This window comes from Anthonomus grandis, chromosome 6 (genome assembly GCF_022605725.1).
Source record: "Anthonomus grandis grandis chromosome 6, icAntGran1.3, whole genome shotgun sequence".
NCBI classification, from domain to species: Eukaryota; Metazoa; Arthropoda; class Insecta; order Coleoptera; family Curculionidae; genus Anthonomus; species Anthonomus grandis.
The window spans coordinates 4,524,733-4,540,907 of record NC_065551.1 but is presented as its reverse complement, the minus strand read 5'-3'; the positions used below and the strand labels follow the sequence as shown (position 1 = coordinate 4,540,907).

The 16,175-nt window shown below is 32.2% G+C and overlaps 1 protein-coding gene across 7 annotated transcripts in view; it reads right to left on the bottom strand.

Annotated features, from left to right (window-relative positions):
* Positions 1 to 16,175, bottom strand: part of LOC126738014 (kinesin-like protein unc-104) — a 227,573-nt gene that overhangs the window by 126,896 nt on the left and 84,502 nt on the right. For 5 of the 7 annotated variants that reach the window (XM_050443167.1, XM_050443170.1, XM_050443171.1 and 2 more), the window contains 6 exons: positions 7,967 to 8,130; positions 7,764 to 7,903; positions 7,630 to 7,671; positions 1,495 to 1,614; positions 1,244 to 1,440; positions 1,027 to 1,188 (listed from right to left, as the gene is read on the bottom strand). In XM_050443167.1, coding sequence (XP_050299124.1) covers positions 1,027 to 1,188; positions 1,244 to 1,440; positions 1,495 to 1,614; positions 7,630 to 7,671; positions 7,764 to 7,903; positions 7,967 to 8,130 — 825 coding nt within the window. The remainder of the gene's footprint in view (positions 1 to 1,026; positions 1,189 to 1,243; positions 1,441 to 1,494; positions 1,615 to 7,629; positions 7,672 to 7,763; positions 7,904 to 7,966; positions 8,131 to 16,175) is intronic. The other 2 variants (XM_050443172.1, XM_050443173.1) reach the window with 1 other exon arrangement.

Here is a 16,175-nt window from a genome sequence, read left to right as displayed (position 1 = left end):
AAATTATATACCCCTTGAATATTTCATGACAATTGACCAATAAATAGTCTAGATATAAAATTTTAAAAATGGCAAAAATAGCGCTTTTTTCACGATTTCTGCAAAAATAGGCGATTTTTGTCATTTTAAAAATTTTATATCTAGACTATTTAAGGCTCAATTGTCATGAAATTTTCAGGAAGTATATAATTTTTCCTGCTCTTTCGAATCAGTAAATTTGATCTAAAATTACACAGAAAAAAGTTACATTTTTATAGCATTTTTTAATGGTGACAAAAAGGCATTATAAAAACTTTTTTAAAAAATCGCCGAAACACGTCAACTGAAAATTTGATTGAAGTTTCAAAATGCGGTATTAGTTCTTTATAATAACTAATAGAGATTTTTTTTTTGCAAAATTAAGGGTGTGCTATTTATATGACCACGACTGTATATATCGTATATAACTGAAAAATTCAATTCAATTCCTGAAAAATTCAAAAAATTATCATTGGGCAGATTTAAGTAATTTTATAAGAAATTTTTACTAATAGAATGATTCCCTGTTAAATTTTTATCGCATTCATTTGGCACCCAGCGTTATTGTGTTGTTATTTACTTATTTAGTAGTTATTTATTATGCTAGTAATGTCAATATACATATATGTGTATGGCGCGTTTGTGGAATGTGGATTGTGTTATTAGTAATATAGATAATATGGTATTATGTTGTAAATATGTATATTTTATATAATATATATTTTATATTATATAATATGTATAATTTGTACTTATTATTTTGTTTTTTTTCTTTTCGAGTTTTGTAATTTACCTTACACAGGGGGTTAAACCTGTATCTTTTTAAAATTGTTTTTTAACCTCCTTTTTGCCATTTTTGTAATAAATAAATCCGTTAAATAGTATCATGTAAACAGTGGCAAATAAAAGACTTATTACTATTATTATTATTATTATTATTATTATTTAATATGTAACATGCAAAAACTGTTGCAACGTGTTTGGAGCATATAATATAAAAAATCTTACCTCTCTGCCATTAACATAAATTAAGGCTCCATTTACAGGAATTAACGTGATTTTCCTGTCCTTATTCTCAAAAATGCAATGCTCAGGTTTAATATGAGAGCCAGAGAGTTGAACATCCTGAGGAGAACTTGCTTCCTCTGAGCCTATCCTTGTTAAGCCATCCTAAATTTTCACAAAATGTATTTTAAATAATTAAAATATTTATATTTAAAACTACCTTGATATAATAAATTAGACATTCAGACATGTATGGATCCTCGTTCAAATTCACCAAGTGCGGGGTCTGTTTAGGAGAAAATATGCCGACAGTGTTACCATCTTTAATGGCGACACCCATTTCAGCAAAAACCGCTTCTCTCTCTATCCTTATGGCTTCAGTTTTCTTAAGTTTTTCTTCCCATGTCTCGTTTAATTCTGAAAAAAAATTATTAAGAAACCTCTTAGGAAAATATTTTGAATATCCATTACCTGCAATTAGTTTTTCACTGGCTTGCAATTGATCCACAGCTTCTTCAGCAGTGGTGGACTGAGTTCTGGCTCTCTTCTCATTTTCCTTATTGTTTCTTTCAACCATGTTACTATCCATACCTGAAAATCCAATAGATTATTTTTAAATAGTAATTTAAAAGGTTGCATTATTGGTTAAGCTATTAAGCTCTTAAATATAAGAACAATTTAGAACTTAAAATAATTGCCAATTCGGTTGTTTTGTACAAGATTGATTGAATAAGGAGGTACAAGCTGTAGTAATTTTCGTTCCTTAAAAATATTATTTTATCATTCTTTTTCTCGAATTCTTTTCCTTTAAGTCAAAATTCCACTTATGTTTTCATAGTAAAAATTAGAGAAGATTAATATTTTATTTAGAGTTTCATATATGTTTGCAGCGGCATCACAATTTTTTCGACATAAGAAATAACACTCCACTATGTCAAGCTTTTCCTCATTCGAAAACCCTCGTGTCATAGTGAAAATATTTAAAAAAGAACGATACTTAACAAACTAAATTATAAACTACACTTGGAAAATTATACTAAAATAAATCAATAAATAACAAAAACAAATTAACTTAGAAAACACTATTAAATGAATTATCTAAAAGTACTAAACACAATAAATGTCAAGAAAAATGTTTGACATTAATTTGTTTATCTCGTCGCAATGAGTGGAAATTGTTTTTCCAGCGCCTACTCGTACAGGGCATACTGGCCAATTCTGTATTAATATAAATAAGTCATATTAATAAGAGGTAACTTATACTAAGTATGGCCGTTATTAGCATTAAATTTTTGTTACAGTAAAAGCTGAGAACAAATGTCAAAATGCTTCAGTTAGTTAGTTAATCCTTGCTCTTTTTTAATATGGGTAAGCGCTAAATTTTTTTCTAATGCTCTTTTATGGCCTACTATGACATAAATAACAAATTTTCATAAAAAGTGACTTTTTGACCATAAAACTTTTTTAAATATTATGTGTGATACATCATTGTAATTGTCATTAAATAGGTTTTCATACAGATGGTGTAGTTTCTTTTTCGGTTCATATACAAAAATTGTCGGATTTAAGCTCTTTATACATCAATGAAAAAGTGCTTCCGTTTTTTTGGTATTTGTTAAAATAGAGCTGTAGGAAAAATATAAAACCATTTTGCCAAATTTTTTTTTTTTTCCGGATTTTAAAATGGTTGAAACTGTATTTAAGAGCAATCATCAGCACGTGAATTTGCTGGAAATGTATTTAACGCGCTTTATCGGGAAGGTGAGCATTTGGCAACAACGCATCGCTAAAGCAAAGTAGAACGCACTTCGTCTCACAGCAGACGGGTCAATGGACAATGTCACCAGAAATTTATCGGGAGGAACTGTGTTTTGTGGATTTGTGGATTTTTTTAGTTTGCAAGGGGTTAGACTTTTTTGCGTTTACTTACAAATAAGTCGCACATTAACATTTTTGTATTAGTTCAATCGAAATATCCTCATGTTCTTCTAGTAATACAGTTTATTCACTATTCAAATTGACGGATTTAATTTATTCATAAAAAATGCTTATATAGGAGAGTAATTGTATCACAAATTTAAGGCGAGAAGGAATAAAATATAAAAAAGTATAATTTTGTCTCACTTTCAAATAATGTACCCAAAACAGTTTTTAGTAATTAAGATATAAATAATAAATTAGAGACATGTGAGTGACTCCCATCAAAAAAGAGTAGAAGCAATCCTATAGATTAAAAAAAAATTGTCTCACTTCCAGATATGCCTAACACAATTAGTTAGCAATCAAAATACAAAAAATAAATTATAAGAGTAATGTACTTTAATTACCAACAACACTACATTAATATTTTAAATTAATTGTACAGCCTAAGAATAAGAATCTAAATAAAAATTACAGAATAAAGATAATAAAACACAAAATAAATTAATCATAACAAAAATCAAATATATGAGAAAAGAACACACACAATACAACATCCATTAGCCAGGGTGGAACTATCCTCAACATTTTTAAATGGAATAGTGAGTCGAGTTATATCTTGTTTGAAAGGTCTTTCGATTCTCTTTACGACTGTACCTATTTTAAAAGACTTTACTTTACTAGCGGTTCTCAAACTATTGACTATTTTAACATTTAATACAGTTTTTTGGAAAATAATTGCAATCTTTGTCAAACTATTAATTAATAACAATCATACATAAACACAAGTCCAACAAATGCGGAAAATAGCCACTGTTAACCTCCATACAATAATACGGATTTTGTTCAAATCGACGTCGCACATTTCGTAGCATATCAGGAGTTATTTGTTGGCATTCAAATGTAATCCGTTCGCACAATTCTTCTATTGAATTTGGTTCGGTAGCATAGATTTTACTCTTTAGGTGACCCCACAGAAAAAAAATCCAGAAGTTAAAAATCAGGCGACCACGCGGGCCATTCAACAGAGCCTCTCCATCCAATCTAGCGAACAGGATAGTTCTTATTTAAATAATTGCGGACAGTTATTACGTATTGAGGGGGCGCACCATCCTGCTGAAACATCAACTCGTCTTCAACTTATTGATTGTCATTTTCAATCACGTTCGTGATTGCTAGATCGATAGCTTCTTGTAATAACCTAAGGTTTAATTTTTAACTATACCAAACGTTTAATTTTTGGGGATGTTGAGTATATGCTTAGTGATAAATGTGTGAATTGTGGTCCGACCTATAACGACAATTAAGAAAAACGAAGATTCATCTGAGAAACAAACATTAAACACATAATTGGAATTATTTAATCCTCTTTCACTAGTTATCTCACAGAACTCGAAACGCCGATCTTCATCGTCTTCATTTATTTCATGTACAAGCTTTATTTTATAAATGTGGAAATCATGAGTTTTTAGCATCCCTTGTATACTCCCATTTTCCGTATAACTCGACCCACTATTCCATTGAAAAAATTTTGAGGTTAGTTCCACCCTGGCTAATGGATGACAGACGGGGGTGGTATTATACATACTTTGAAAATGCTTCCCCCTGGTAATCTAAAATGACGTGTCTGAGCATTTTCTTTTTAAAATCTTTTCGAGCCCGACATGGCCGCCATTTCGTTTTCGGTTAGCCACCTTGTATATACAGCTCTCGTCAAAGAGAGATAGAATCAGTCGTATATCGTAAAAAAAAAATTCTTTCAAAAATGTTAATCATCTTTAAATATGCCTTAAACAGTTCTTAGGAATCAGAATACAAAAAATAAAAAAAAAATTCAAATTCATTAAAGGGGCAAAAAATAAACCCCAAAGTTCAACTATTTTTAAAAAAATGTGTGTCTCACTTTCAAATTCAACATGCTATAACTTGAAAATTGATGTGTCAAGAGAAAATAATAAACAAAATAACATGTCTCAGAGACACATGTTTTTTTAGAATAAGGGGATGCAAAATCTCTCATATTCTGCACCACACCACGTAGATAATAATAATAATAATTTTGAATTTGTTACACTAGATTACTTATTTTTGTTTTGTGTTTATGGACTTACCTACTTATAATGACGTAGGTACATGTTTTAGAAAAAGCTGTATAAAATATAAGACAATATTAAACAGTTATGTAAGTAAGTATACAAAAAATAAAATTATAATATAACGAAGTGATATTCTAATGAAAATGGAAAACTCAAACAAATGTAATACCAAAATTGTCATTTATAACTTAAGTTCTAGATGGGTTTCGAATTTCCATGCCTTTATTATGCCTAGAATCTATGATTTCAGGCAGTAGACATTTAAAATAAAAAATCTTTAATTTTTCTATAATTTTTTCTTTTCAAAATGAATCATTTATTTTCATTTATACAGTGCCTTCATTTCAAAACATTCCACCCTTAATAACTTTCTTAAAAAAACACGTCAAATTAGATATACAGGGGGACGTTTAATTATGCATTTACTGAAGTTTACAGGTACTGTCAATCACCTCCTCACCTCCAGCTAACCTCACTTTAATATGTCAAATGGAAACCCCCATCGTGTGATACATCATAGTAAGCAGCGTAAAATTCTCTTTTCAACGGTACCAAAAAAAATTACATCGGTAAATGTGTAAGCAAATAATTAGCGAAAATGTCTAGAAATAATGAATATTTTATTTACGCCAAACTTTGGTATGTCAAATGGCTACCCCATGGTGTGATACATTATTTTAAAGGGCATTCATTATGCTATCAATGGTTGTAAAAAAAAAATTGATTGACCAAGAAGCAATTAAAGTGTAAATAGGTAGGGTAGAAAAACAAATTTAATTAGTTTAACAAATATATTTTATTAAACTTTCAAAATGCGCGCCGTTATTAGCAAGACAATAAAAAAGCCTATTTTCAAACTCCTTACGAATATTGGCAAGGGTCTGCCCGCTAATTTCTCTGCATTCTTGAAATATTCTATTTTTTAAATTCTCAATACTCTCAGGTGGGGTTTTATAAACTTTGCTTTTTAAGTAGCCCCAAAGAAAAAAGTCTAGTGGGGTTAGGTCCGGAGACCGAGCGGGCCATTCGATTGCACCACGTCTGCCAATCCACTTTTCTCGAAAATTTTCATCAAGTCACTCTCGAACTACCAAAGTGTAGTGCGCGGGAGCTCCATCCTAACTCCATTTTAACTTCTAAATTGCTTGTATTTTTTTTTGACGATCTATTATAAAAAATGTAAGAATTTTAAAATGATGTAGGTACCACTCTGTATTCATTTAAAATACCAAAGTTTGGCATAAATAAAATATTCATTATATCTAGACATTTTCGCTAACTATTTGCTTACACATTTACCGATTTAATTTTTTTGGTACCGTTAAATAGAGAATTTTACGCTGCTTACTATGATGTATCACACGATGGGGTTTCCCATTGGACATATTAAAGTGAGGTTAGCTGGAGGTGAGGAGGTGATTGACAGAACTTCAGTAAATGCATAATTAAACGTCCCCCTATATATCTAATTTGACGTGTTTTTATTTTTTTATTTTTTTTTTTTAAGAAAGTTATTAAGGGTGGATCGTTTTGAAATGAAAGCACTGTATAGATATAGTAGTTACTATAAATATTGTAGCCTTGGTACTTCAAAAAAAGGGGAGAGGGTGGTTAGTGGGTGGCTTTTTTATATATGTAAGGCATAAATTCTTCAAAATATAGTAACTTCTATTGTTTTTATTGGGTTGGGAGAAAAGCAGGCCAAGACTTTTCTGCTAGCTACCATAATAACATCATTTATTTAAATAATTCTATTTGCAATTAATAAAGTTTTTGGAAAAAGACGCAATTTCCGCAAAATGCGATATATACCTTTCGATTGTAAACATCTTGAAGAGTTTATAAGAAAAAAATTACAAAACAGTTTTCCACAGATTTTTTTGTAATCCTTAGATTTAGTCTTTTTTTTCATACTGCCGCTAATTAAATTTTTATTAATATTTTAAAATGTTGTTTATAGTTCCACTAATAACTGAAAAAAAATCACATTAAAAGAAAAATTACTTATGATTTAAAAAATAATGCAAAACTAAAAGCCTTAATATAAATAAAAATATTTTTCTTTTTTTCGTATTTTTTTCATGTGGAATATATAAACATAAAAAATAAAAAATACTTTTATCGTCCTTTATAGGTATTTCTTTTATTGTCCTATATAGGAAATAATGGTCTAGCTAATGTATAAGAAGTCCTCGCCACGTTCAAGTCAGAATATTGGTGCGAATTTTAAATTAAAATAAATAAGTAATAAATATGCAAGTGTATAATTATTCAGTCGACTATTTTTGTGCATCTGAACTAAACGAACGGTAAAAACGCTACATTGTTATGATAAATAAATAAATTAGAAGCAAAAACCACGAGACTTCAGAACCTTATTCAATTCAATCTTATAATTGTATGTATAATAAATAAAATATAATATACATTCATAGCATTAAAGCCGAAGTAACGTTTAGATCTTGCACTCGTTCAATAAAAGACAAAGAAAGCGCCGCTGCCAAGTTGCACTTCTCGACTGGGTGCAATTTACTGAGACAGCATTGCCGCTTGTGACAAAAAAGCCTGAAAGCAGCTGACAAATACTTACGAGGTTGTTCTTTCTTTTCATAAAGAACTTTGCCATCGGGACCTGAGCCGCAATGGTTAACAATAAAAAAATTTGGTTTTTCAGCTACTTGGGCCAAATATCAATTATAAAAAATTATATGGTATCTATCTTACCTTCGTGTACCTCGATACCTTCCTGTTTGAGCAGCTCCCTGAGTTTCTGAATTTCTTCTTTGAGCTCCCTAATGAGTTTAGCGTTGGCATCTTCATTGACAATGGCTTTGCAAACAATTTGCTTGGCTCTATCTGCATATCTGTAAAGTTTACATATTTTAATGTTTAAGAAGTAATTTATGGTTAAAAAACTCAAATCTTACCGCAGAGTGGATAAAGTTTCGTCATAATTGATGTCGGCTGGTGAAATCGCTGCAATCATAGCGGTTTTGCTGTTTCCGCCTAAATTTTCCCTTAGGAGCCATGTTAACACAGAATCTCTGTATGGTATGAAATCTGCCTTTTTTGATTTTTTACTTTTGGAGGCCTTAAAATAAGTTTTTATAAGTATATTTGTAAACATACTTTTAATGTTATGAAATTATTAATGACAACTTTGAAAGCTTCAGATTGAGGTATTGTAAAAAAATCTGACCCAGTGCTAATAGAGAAAGATTCTCGTTGTTATATTTCTAAATTATGTGATATAATATTAAAATATAATACGTATATGTTAAGATTTGAGATAAAAACGCTAAAATATTAAGTTAGTTGAAAAGCTTAATTATTACTGTTAACTGGACGGTGTTATGCAAAAATCGACTAACCCACAAGAACATAGTTTTTAGATAATTGAATTTAAATTTAAATAATAAATCAACAGGTTTTAGAAAATTATTTATTTTATTTTCTAAACATAACATTGGCTATCAAAAATAAAATGAGTAGTAAAAAATACGGATTCAACTGTCACATATGACAGAAAAGGTCATCAGATGTGGCTTAGGTCATTTTTGAATATTCAACATTCGTATATAAGTGAAATAAGCAAAGATGAACTTAAAATACAAAAAAAAACCTAAAAAACATTAATCTTCAAGAAAACTGTCATCTATTTCAAAGTCTAAATTTTCCCCAAGACCTTCAAGGTCCTCGTTAAAATCTTGCCCTGAATTTGACTTTAAAAAATTATAAAACACTTTAGCATCCTGGGGAACTAGCTTTAATATTTCTTTTAAATCTTTAACTTTTTCTGTAGATAAAGTTTTACCATTGGGCCATAACAGAGACAGCCTAACTTCCTTTAGAGTAGGTTTGCGACATTTTTTTTCTCAATGTTTACTTCAGAATAAGATTCATCTAGAATGTTATTTTTCATAAATAAAATTAACGGCTTCTCTCTTTTTAAAAGAATTTCGTGAGTTTTTAACCAACTTATGCCTTGACGATTAATATCATATTTTCTATTTGTGACAGCTTGTTCCAAATTTTGCACTGAGACGAATTCTTCTTTAGTCATTCTATTAACAAATTTATTTTTATTTCTGCAGGTCTTCACGATACTAATGTAATCTTGTTCTGTGTAAAGTCTTTGCTGGTTCTTTAGGGCACATTCCACGTCACCAAAGTGCGAGTCGTTGGGTAGAAACGAATGTCCTGATAGTAAAAACTTTAATCGGATCTCTTCCAAAGAGACATGATTCTGCAACAAGTGTATTAAGAGTAACACTAACTTGATACTCCTATTCTGGCCACCGCACGAGTCTGACCATAAATTAAGTTTAGTTACTGGATGCTTCATATTTTCCATAATAAACTTACGAAGGCACGAGCCAACTTCTTGAGTTCCCCTCCCAGCTTCATGCTCTAGCCATACATTAAAAACTCCCCTACCTGTGCTTCCAACAGCAATACCCAAATTATAAAGATTTAATTGCCTTTTATAGTACACGATACCCGTCGGTATCTTAGGAAGTGGATGCGTCTTTTGTAAATCAAACGTTATAGTTTCTGTATTGGGGTCTTCACGGGAAATTTTTACGTTGTTGTTCATCTCTGCACGCAAACCTGCTGCAGTTTTAAGGTGTTTCTCATGGTCTTTTTCTATTTGATTTTTACCTACGTCAGAAAAGTTGAGCTGGGCTTTATATGTGTCATATGTTTTGCAAGTATCTTTATGCGGCGTTTTAAATCTTAAATTAAAGCTTTTGTAAAATATTTGTTTATACTTTGACAGGCTCACAGGATTATTACATGATTCTTCATACAACGAATACATTTTTCTAAGATTTAATTCGGGACTTAAAAACTTGGATTCGGTTTGCTGTCTGCAATAATGGGATACATAAGTTGGAAAGGAAGCTATATGTCTAATAATTTCTTCAATGCGTCGTTGATCGATTGCATTTTTGCCTCTTTTATCTTTTATTGTCGAATCGCTTTTAAGCTGGTCTAGCGCAATGCGAATGCGATTTTGATTAATTTGCAATGTTTGAAATATTGTCTTTTTGCAAACTTGTATATCTTCAATAAAGTAAATCCTAGTCTTTGATCTTCTTGAGGTTTCTTTTTTTGCATAGGTCCTTTTTTGTCAATTTCTTTTACACAGGTATTTAGTAAAACACACCTTTCTTCGAATGTTCCCATGTCCCAATATTGATCAAACAGCTTCTTTCTTGTTTTAACGTCCACTTTTTCTGTGCATTTTTTCACGCATGAACATCTAAAATTAGCATCAAATACTTTTGGTTCAACAGTACCGTTTTTCGCAGTTATGTATCTTTGGTTCGTGTTACAAATTTTTATTCTGTCTTCTCTTATTTGAAATTCATTCTTTCTTTTTCTTCCGCGCCTCTTTCTGCCTTTAACGGAATTATTGCCTTGATTTATGCCTCCAACTTGTGATACATCTTGTTTATCTGAACTGCTATCGGATGGTACGTATTCACTTTCTGATGGCTGAAAGGAATCTTCATCACTAGATAAAGGCGTGTTACAGATATTATCACTTCTTGTTATCACTTCTTCGGTATGAGAAACGTTAATAATTTCCTCATGAAGCAGGGTGGAGGATGGGTCCTGTAGCCTGGAATTAAAATACTTTTTCGCACTTGCGGGACGAAAAGTGCACTTCACCGTATAATCGGGACTAAAGTGCTACTTTTAGTCCCTAAGGATTAAAAGTGCTAGTTTTCGTCCTTAGGGATTAATAGTGCTACTTTTCGTACCTAGGGATTAAAAGTAAAAAAACCTTGAAAAAAGGGACTAAGTGACAGTGAAAGTAAAATAAAAAGGTGTCTTTTTTTATTTGACATGTTTTTGATAGGGTTCCTTAATTTTCTTTATTTTTTTCAATATTTTTTTGGAAAAAATTATTCAGAAGTGCGAAAAATAGTATATAAACCTTGTGACTAAAGTGTCTTTTTATCCCTCGACGAATTGTATCCCTCCCTTCAGCCTTCGGTCGGGATACAAATATTTCGCCGCGGGATAAAAAGTTACACTTTAGTCCCTTGATATATAAAGTACTATATTTTTAAACATAAATAGTCTAGCTTAAACCTTACATTGGTATGTCAGTGTCACTTTCAGATAAGGTACCATACGGGTCCATACTAGTTGACGGTAGATCTGTCGAAACTTGATTTTCAGAGATTAAATACCTCTGAACATTATCAATAGGGCTGGGAAGTGGATCAGCCTTTAACATATCTAAGATCTTTTGAGCCCTAGACATCTTTACCCTAAATAAAATTTACGCAAACTAAATTTTAACGTATTCGGTATTAATCGTTTTTCAAAAATGGTCTATTACACATATGTGGGTTAAACCATTTATGCAAAATTATTTACCGGCTGATACTCGGTTTGTGGGTTAACACATTGTTACATAGATGGCACTAGGGGTGTCTGGTTGGTTAAACCATTTTTGCTTTTCCTTAATCGTCATCTAAGCTGCGTTTTGCGAGGAAAATGTTATTTTTTAACAATTTGTGGGTTAAACGGTTTTTGCATAACACCGTCCAACTAATAATAAGAGCGTGGTTCTTTTATTTAAAAAGTAAAATACTTTCAGGAAATGTTGAATTTTTACAGGAGACCAACTCTCCATTTAAACAAGTTCATCAAAAGAGCAAAAGAATGTATCACGTTTAGGTTTAAAAAAAGAGAGAAAAAGTAGGGCATGACTAATTAACAAAAATCCAATTATCATCAAAATGCTCTTCATAAGGCTATAAAATCAACTAAAATCAGATAAAAAACCATAACTTTCAAAGCCAGGTAAGGATAATGCTTAGCCATGATGAAAAAAAAATGTGTATCGAAGGTTGAAACCCTTTCGACTGAATATACCTTTAAACTTTTTTCTGTTGGTTTTCTAGTAAGACACAATGCGGTACCCTTATATCCACTAACCATACAATTCGCTTGTTTAAAATTCAGAAGATCAACGTTTAAATAAAATTAGTAGTCAGTAATAGGGCTGGCAAAAACCGGCCAAAATCGAAACCGGTAAACCGGTTTTTAAAAAAAAACGGTTTCGGTTAAAACCGTTTATTAGAAAACTTCGTTTTAAAACCGAAAAAATAAATACGGTGTTTAAAAACCGAGAACGGTTTTTCGAAACCAGAAACGGTTTTTCAAAACCGAAAAACCGAAACGGTTTTTAAAATCGCAAAACCAAAAAAAACCTCATCAGCCTAAAAATAAAAATGTATAGTTAATTAGAGCGAATCTTTTCTGATTTTCAGGGAATATAGTTTCAGCTAAAAGAAACTGTTTGAAAGCAAACACAGTAAATATGTTGGTTTTCCTTAACCATAATTCAAAACTCTAAATTGTTAAAACTATTAGTTTTCCTTGACTTCGACTTAATATTCGACTTAACAAGGCCGTTTTTTTTTATTTGGTTGGTTTACCTTTAAAATCACGGTCAGAGTCAACCAACAATCCATTAACTACCTAATCGATTTTTGGTTTTGGTCAAAAGTTCAAAAACGTCGGTTAACCGAAAATTGATTATTCGGTATTTGATTTACTCGAAAACCGATTTGCTATTCGGTTTTAATTAACCAAAGTCGTGGTTAATCGAAAACCGATGAATCGAATATCCGATTTTCAGTTTTGGCGAAAACCGGTTAATCGGTTAACCGAAAAATCGATTTCGGTTGCCAGCACTAGTCAGTATTATTAATGCCATATTCTAGTATCTCTTTGGGCCGATCTCCTATTACAATTATCAATGAATTGAACATCTTATTGCCCTCGTTCAACGTTCCACGCAGATCGAGTAAATAAACTCATTAACTAAGCACTCTTCGGGGATGGAGTGAAACATCTGCCATGATACAGGCTAAGGCAGACATAGATGTGCCCTCTGCTTGTCTCCTAAACTACAGACTAGTCCATCGGGGAGTGTCTAGCGCTCACACGCGCAAGGTTTAAATATCTGGATAATACTTCTACGATGGGTATTCAAACAATAAGTTTCAGTCACCTAGCGGACTTGAGTTGAATATAGTCTTAAGTCAGGTTCTACCAATTTGAGCGGAATTGATTTTGAGGGCCAAAAAAACTTTTTTCAGCAAGACGAGTTCGATAATCATGGAATTGCGTGCGATTATTGGTTTTTTTAACTGCAAAAGGCTAAAACGGCAATCAGATTGAGTGAATTGGTCACTATTTATGGTAAAGACTATATGATTGTGATTTTGATTATTCTGATTTAAAATATAAATATTATTTCTGGTGTCTCATAAGGATCGATCCTAGGCCCCTTATTATTCCTTATATATACCTCAGATTTACCAGGTCTTGTTGAAGATTGAATAGATCAGTATGCTGATGACACTCAATATATACATTATTTTGACTCCGGTAATTGATAACGTGGCTGATACTATTAACGCTGATTTGAACCTAATAAATCAATTTTCAAAGGAGCATAACCTTGTCATTAATCCTAATAAAACAAAAATGGTTTTGTTTTTAAATCGAGGATCACATAAAAATATAATGGAAACTGTTCACATTCAATTTGATAACGAAACTATTTTATTCTCTGATACTGTGAAGGTTCTGGGACTGAAAATGGACAATTCTTTAAGGTTTAAAGAACATGTAAATACTCTTCTGCAGAGGTGTTATTTATGCATGCGTATGCTTTATGCTAATAAACACTTTTTAAATTTCAAAACTAAGAAAAAACTCGTAATGGCTTTTGTTTTATCTATTTTAAATTACTGCCTTATAGTTTATTATCCTTGCTTAGACCAAATAAATCGTTACCGCCTGCAACGCATGCAGAATACTTGCTGTAAATTTATTTGTATGATCATATGTAAAAATACTTTATTTATACTTGTTACTCTTTTCGTTTTCTCCGTTTAAACTGTGGTTGTTAGGAAGGTTAAGAGTTAAAGAGTAGCTCTAACCTAATCTTCGCCTTCTTTGGCAATGTAGTATTAAGTAATATTATAAGATATTGTTTTTTTTTTAATAAAGACATATTATTATTGTTGTGCAGATGGCCCACAGATTTTCTTGAAGCGCCATTTCTTGATACGGACGATGCGATTGCAGTGGTTGAGAAATTATTCAGGAGGATAGACGACGGACTGTTGATATTTTGAAAATGATGCTTCCTGAATATCAAATTCGCCGAACTTCAATCCGTACAATATTGTCGGAAAAGCTTGGTTACATTACAATTTGTGCAAGATGGGTCCCGCGCATGCTTTTCCGATAAGCACAAACAATCCAAAATGTTCACGCCATGGACAGCTTCGAGAACTTCTAGAATCCGTTTTCAAAGAAGGACTGTCAGATATGTTTTTTCTTTCCCATCTATACGCTCTCCCAGACTCTTTTTAACAATCCACTTTAAATAACAAATGAATTCCATCGAGACGAGTAAACTTTTAGTTCTGGAGGTTTGTCAGAAATATCTGTTTATTCTAACTTTGAAATTTCTCGAGACTTCAGTTCATATATAAGGCCAAATACTGGGTCATCACACTGATCCTGGATTATACTAGCTTCAGGACTGTTAAGGCCAATACAATAACAAGCAAATAACTCAATACGAGGTTGTCCGCATAAAGCATTGGCATTTTGGTGATGTTCGCCTTTTTATATTCTATTATAAAGTGATACTTAGGAGCCGTTAAAGCCACCTTGCTATTTGTCCTTCAGAGTTTTTGAACTGAGTCAGCCATTTCAGAGGAGCATGGTCAGTCCTTATCCAAGGATTAATCGTTTACCATACAAAGATTTATGGAAATGTTCAATAGCTTTTAATGCTGCCAAAGCTCTCGTCTGATGACACAATAGTTTCTTTTTGTTTTTGATAGCGTGTTAATGAAATAAGCTATCACTTGCTTACCATTTTCATATTTTTGTAAAAATATGAAGATGGTAAGCAAGCAAACTTTACGTCCTTGAAAAGTTTTTTGCTTGCTTCAATTCTTCAATTCAATTCTTTAATTCAATGCTTGCCAAAGAAGGCAATGATCTTTACTCACGTATTGTAACAGGAGATAAAACGCGGGTTCACCATACAAATCCCAAAATGAAGCGTCAAAGCATGGTTTGGAATAAACGTAAAAAAAGTGCCGAAAACGGCAAAAATTTAGTACTCTACTGGAAAGGCTATGGCCACGGTTTTTTGAGACGAGTTAGGTGTTTTATTGATCGATTTTCTTGAGCCAGGTACCACGATTGATTCGGATAAATATTGTGAAATACTAGAGAAACTCAGAAATGTCATTAAACGGAAACGCCCTGGAAAATTGTCAAAAAAAGTTTTGCTCTTTCATTATAACGCTCGGCCTAATTCTGCCAAAAAAAAACACAAATCGTACTTCCGAACCTCAAATGGGAAATTTTCGACCATCCACCTCACTCCACAGGAAAACCTATTTATTGAATACCCCTCATAGTTTTCTCAGTGACATAAAATGGCTTGATCATTGGCTTCTCCCAGGCCTCTTGGCCTCTGGTAACCCTCGGTGGAGCGAGATTCTATCTGTGCATCAATTCTCTCAAATCTTGTGGCGGTGGAGTGTATATACCTTACTCTTAAGGTATCACTTTAAGAAAAATCTGCTAGTGTCAAATCGGGACTTTTCAATGGCCAGTTAATGTCTCCTCTTCGACTGACCTGAGAATAACTGATGAAAAGCATCCAAGGAATCATTCGTGACATGAGAACTCGCTTCATCTTGTTGGAAAATCGTGTTTCTATTGTAGCCTCTATGGTTCTGTATCGCAAGAGTTAAACAGGTCCTAATCATGTGGCAGTAGCGCTCAGATGTTACATTTCCAGCTTGACCGGGATTGTCTTCAAAAAAATACGGACCAATGATTCCTTAATTTGACATAGTAGCCAAGACGATAACTATAGGCGAGTGTTGTATTTATTGAAAGCTGTGTTTATTAACATGTTCGTTAATCTGAAAATTCGATTCATCAGAAAATCATGTGTTGTTGTAACCGTTAAAATGCCCTCTCATTGGTCTACAGAACTTTAATCGATTACCGGGACCTTGTGGTTTCATTTGCTGTGTCATTTAATGCTGTCTTAATCTGCAA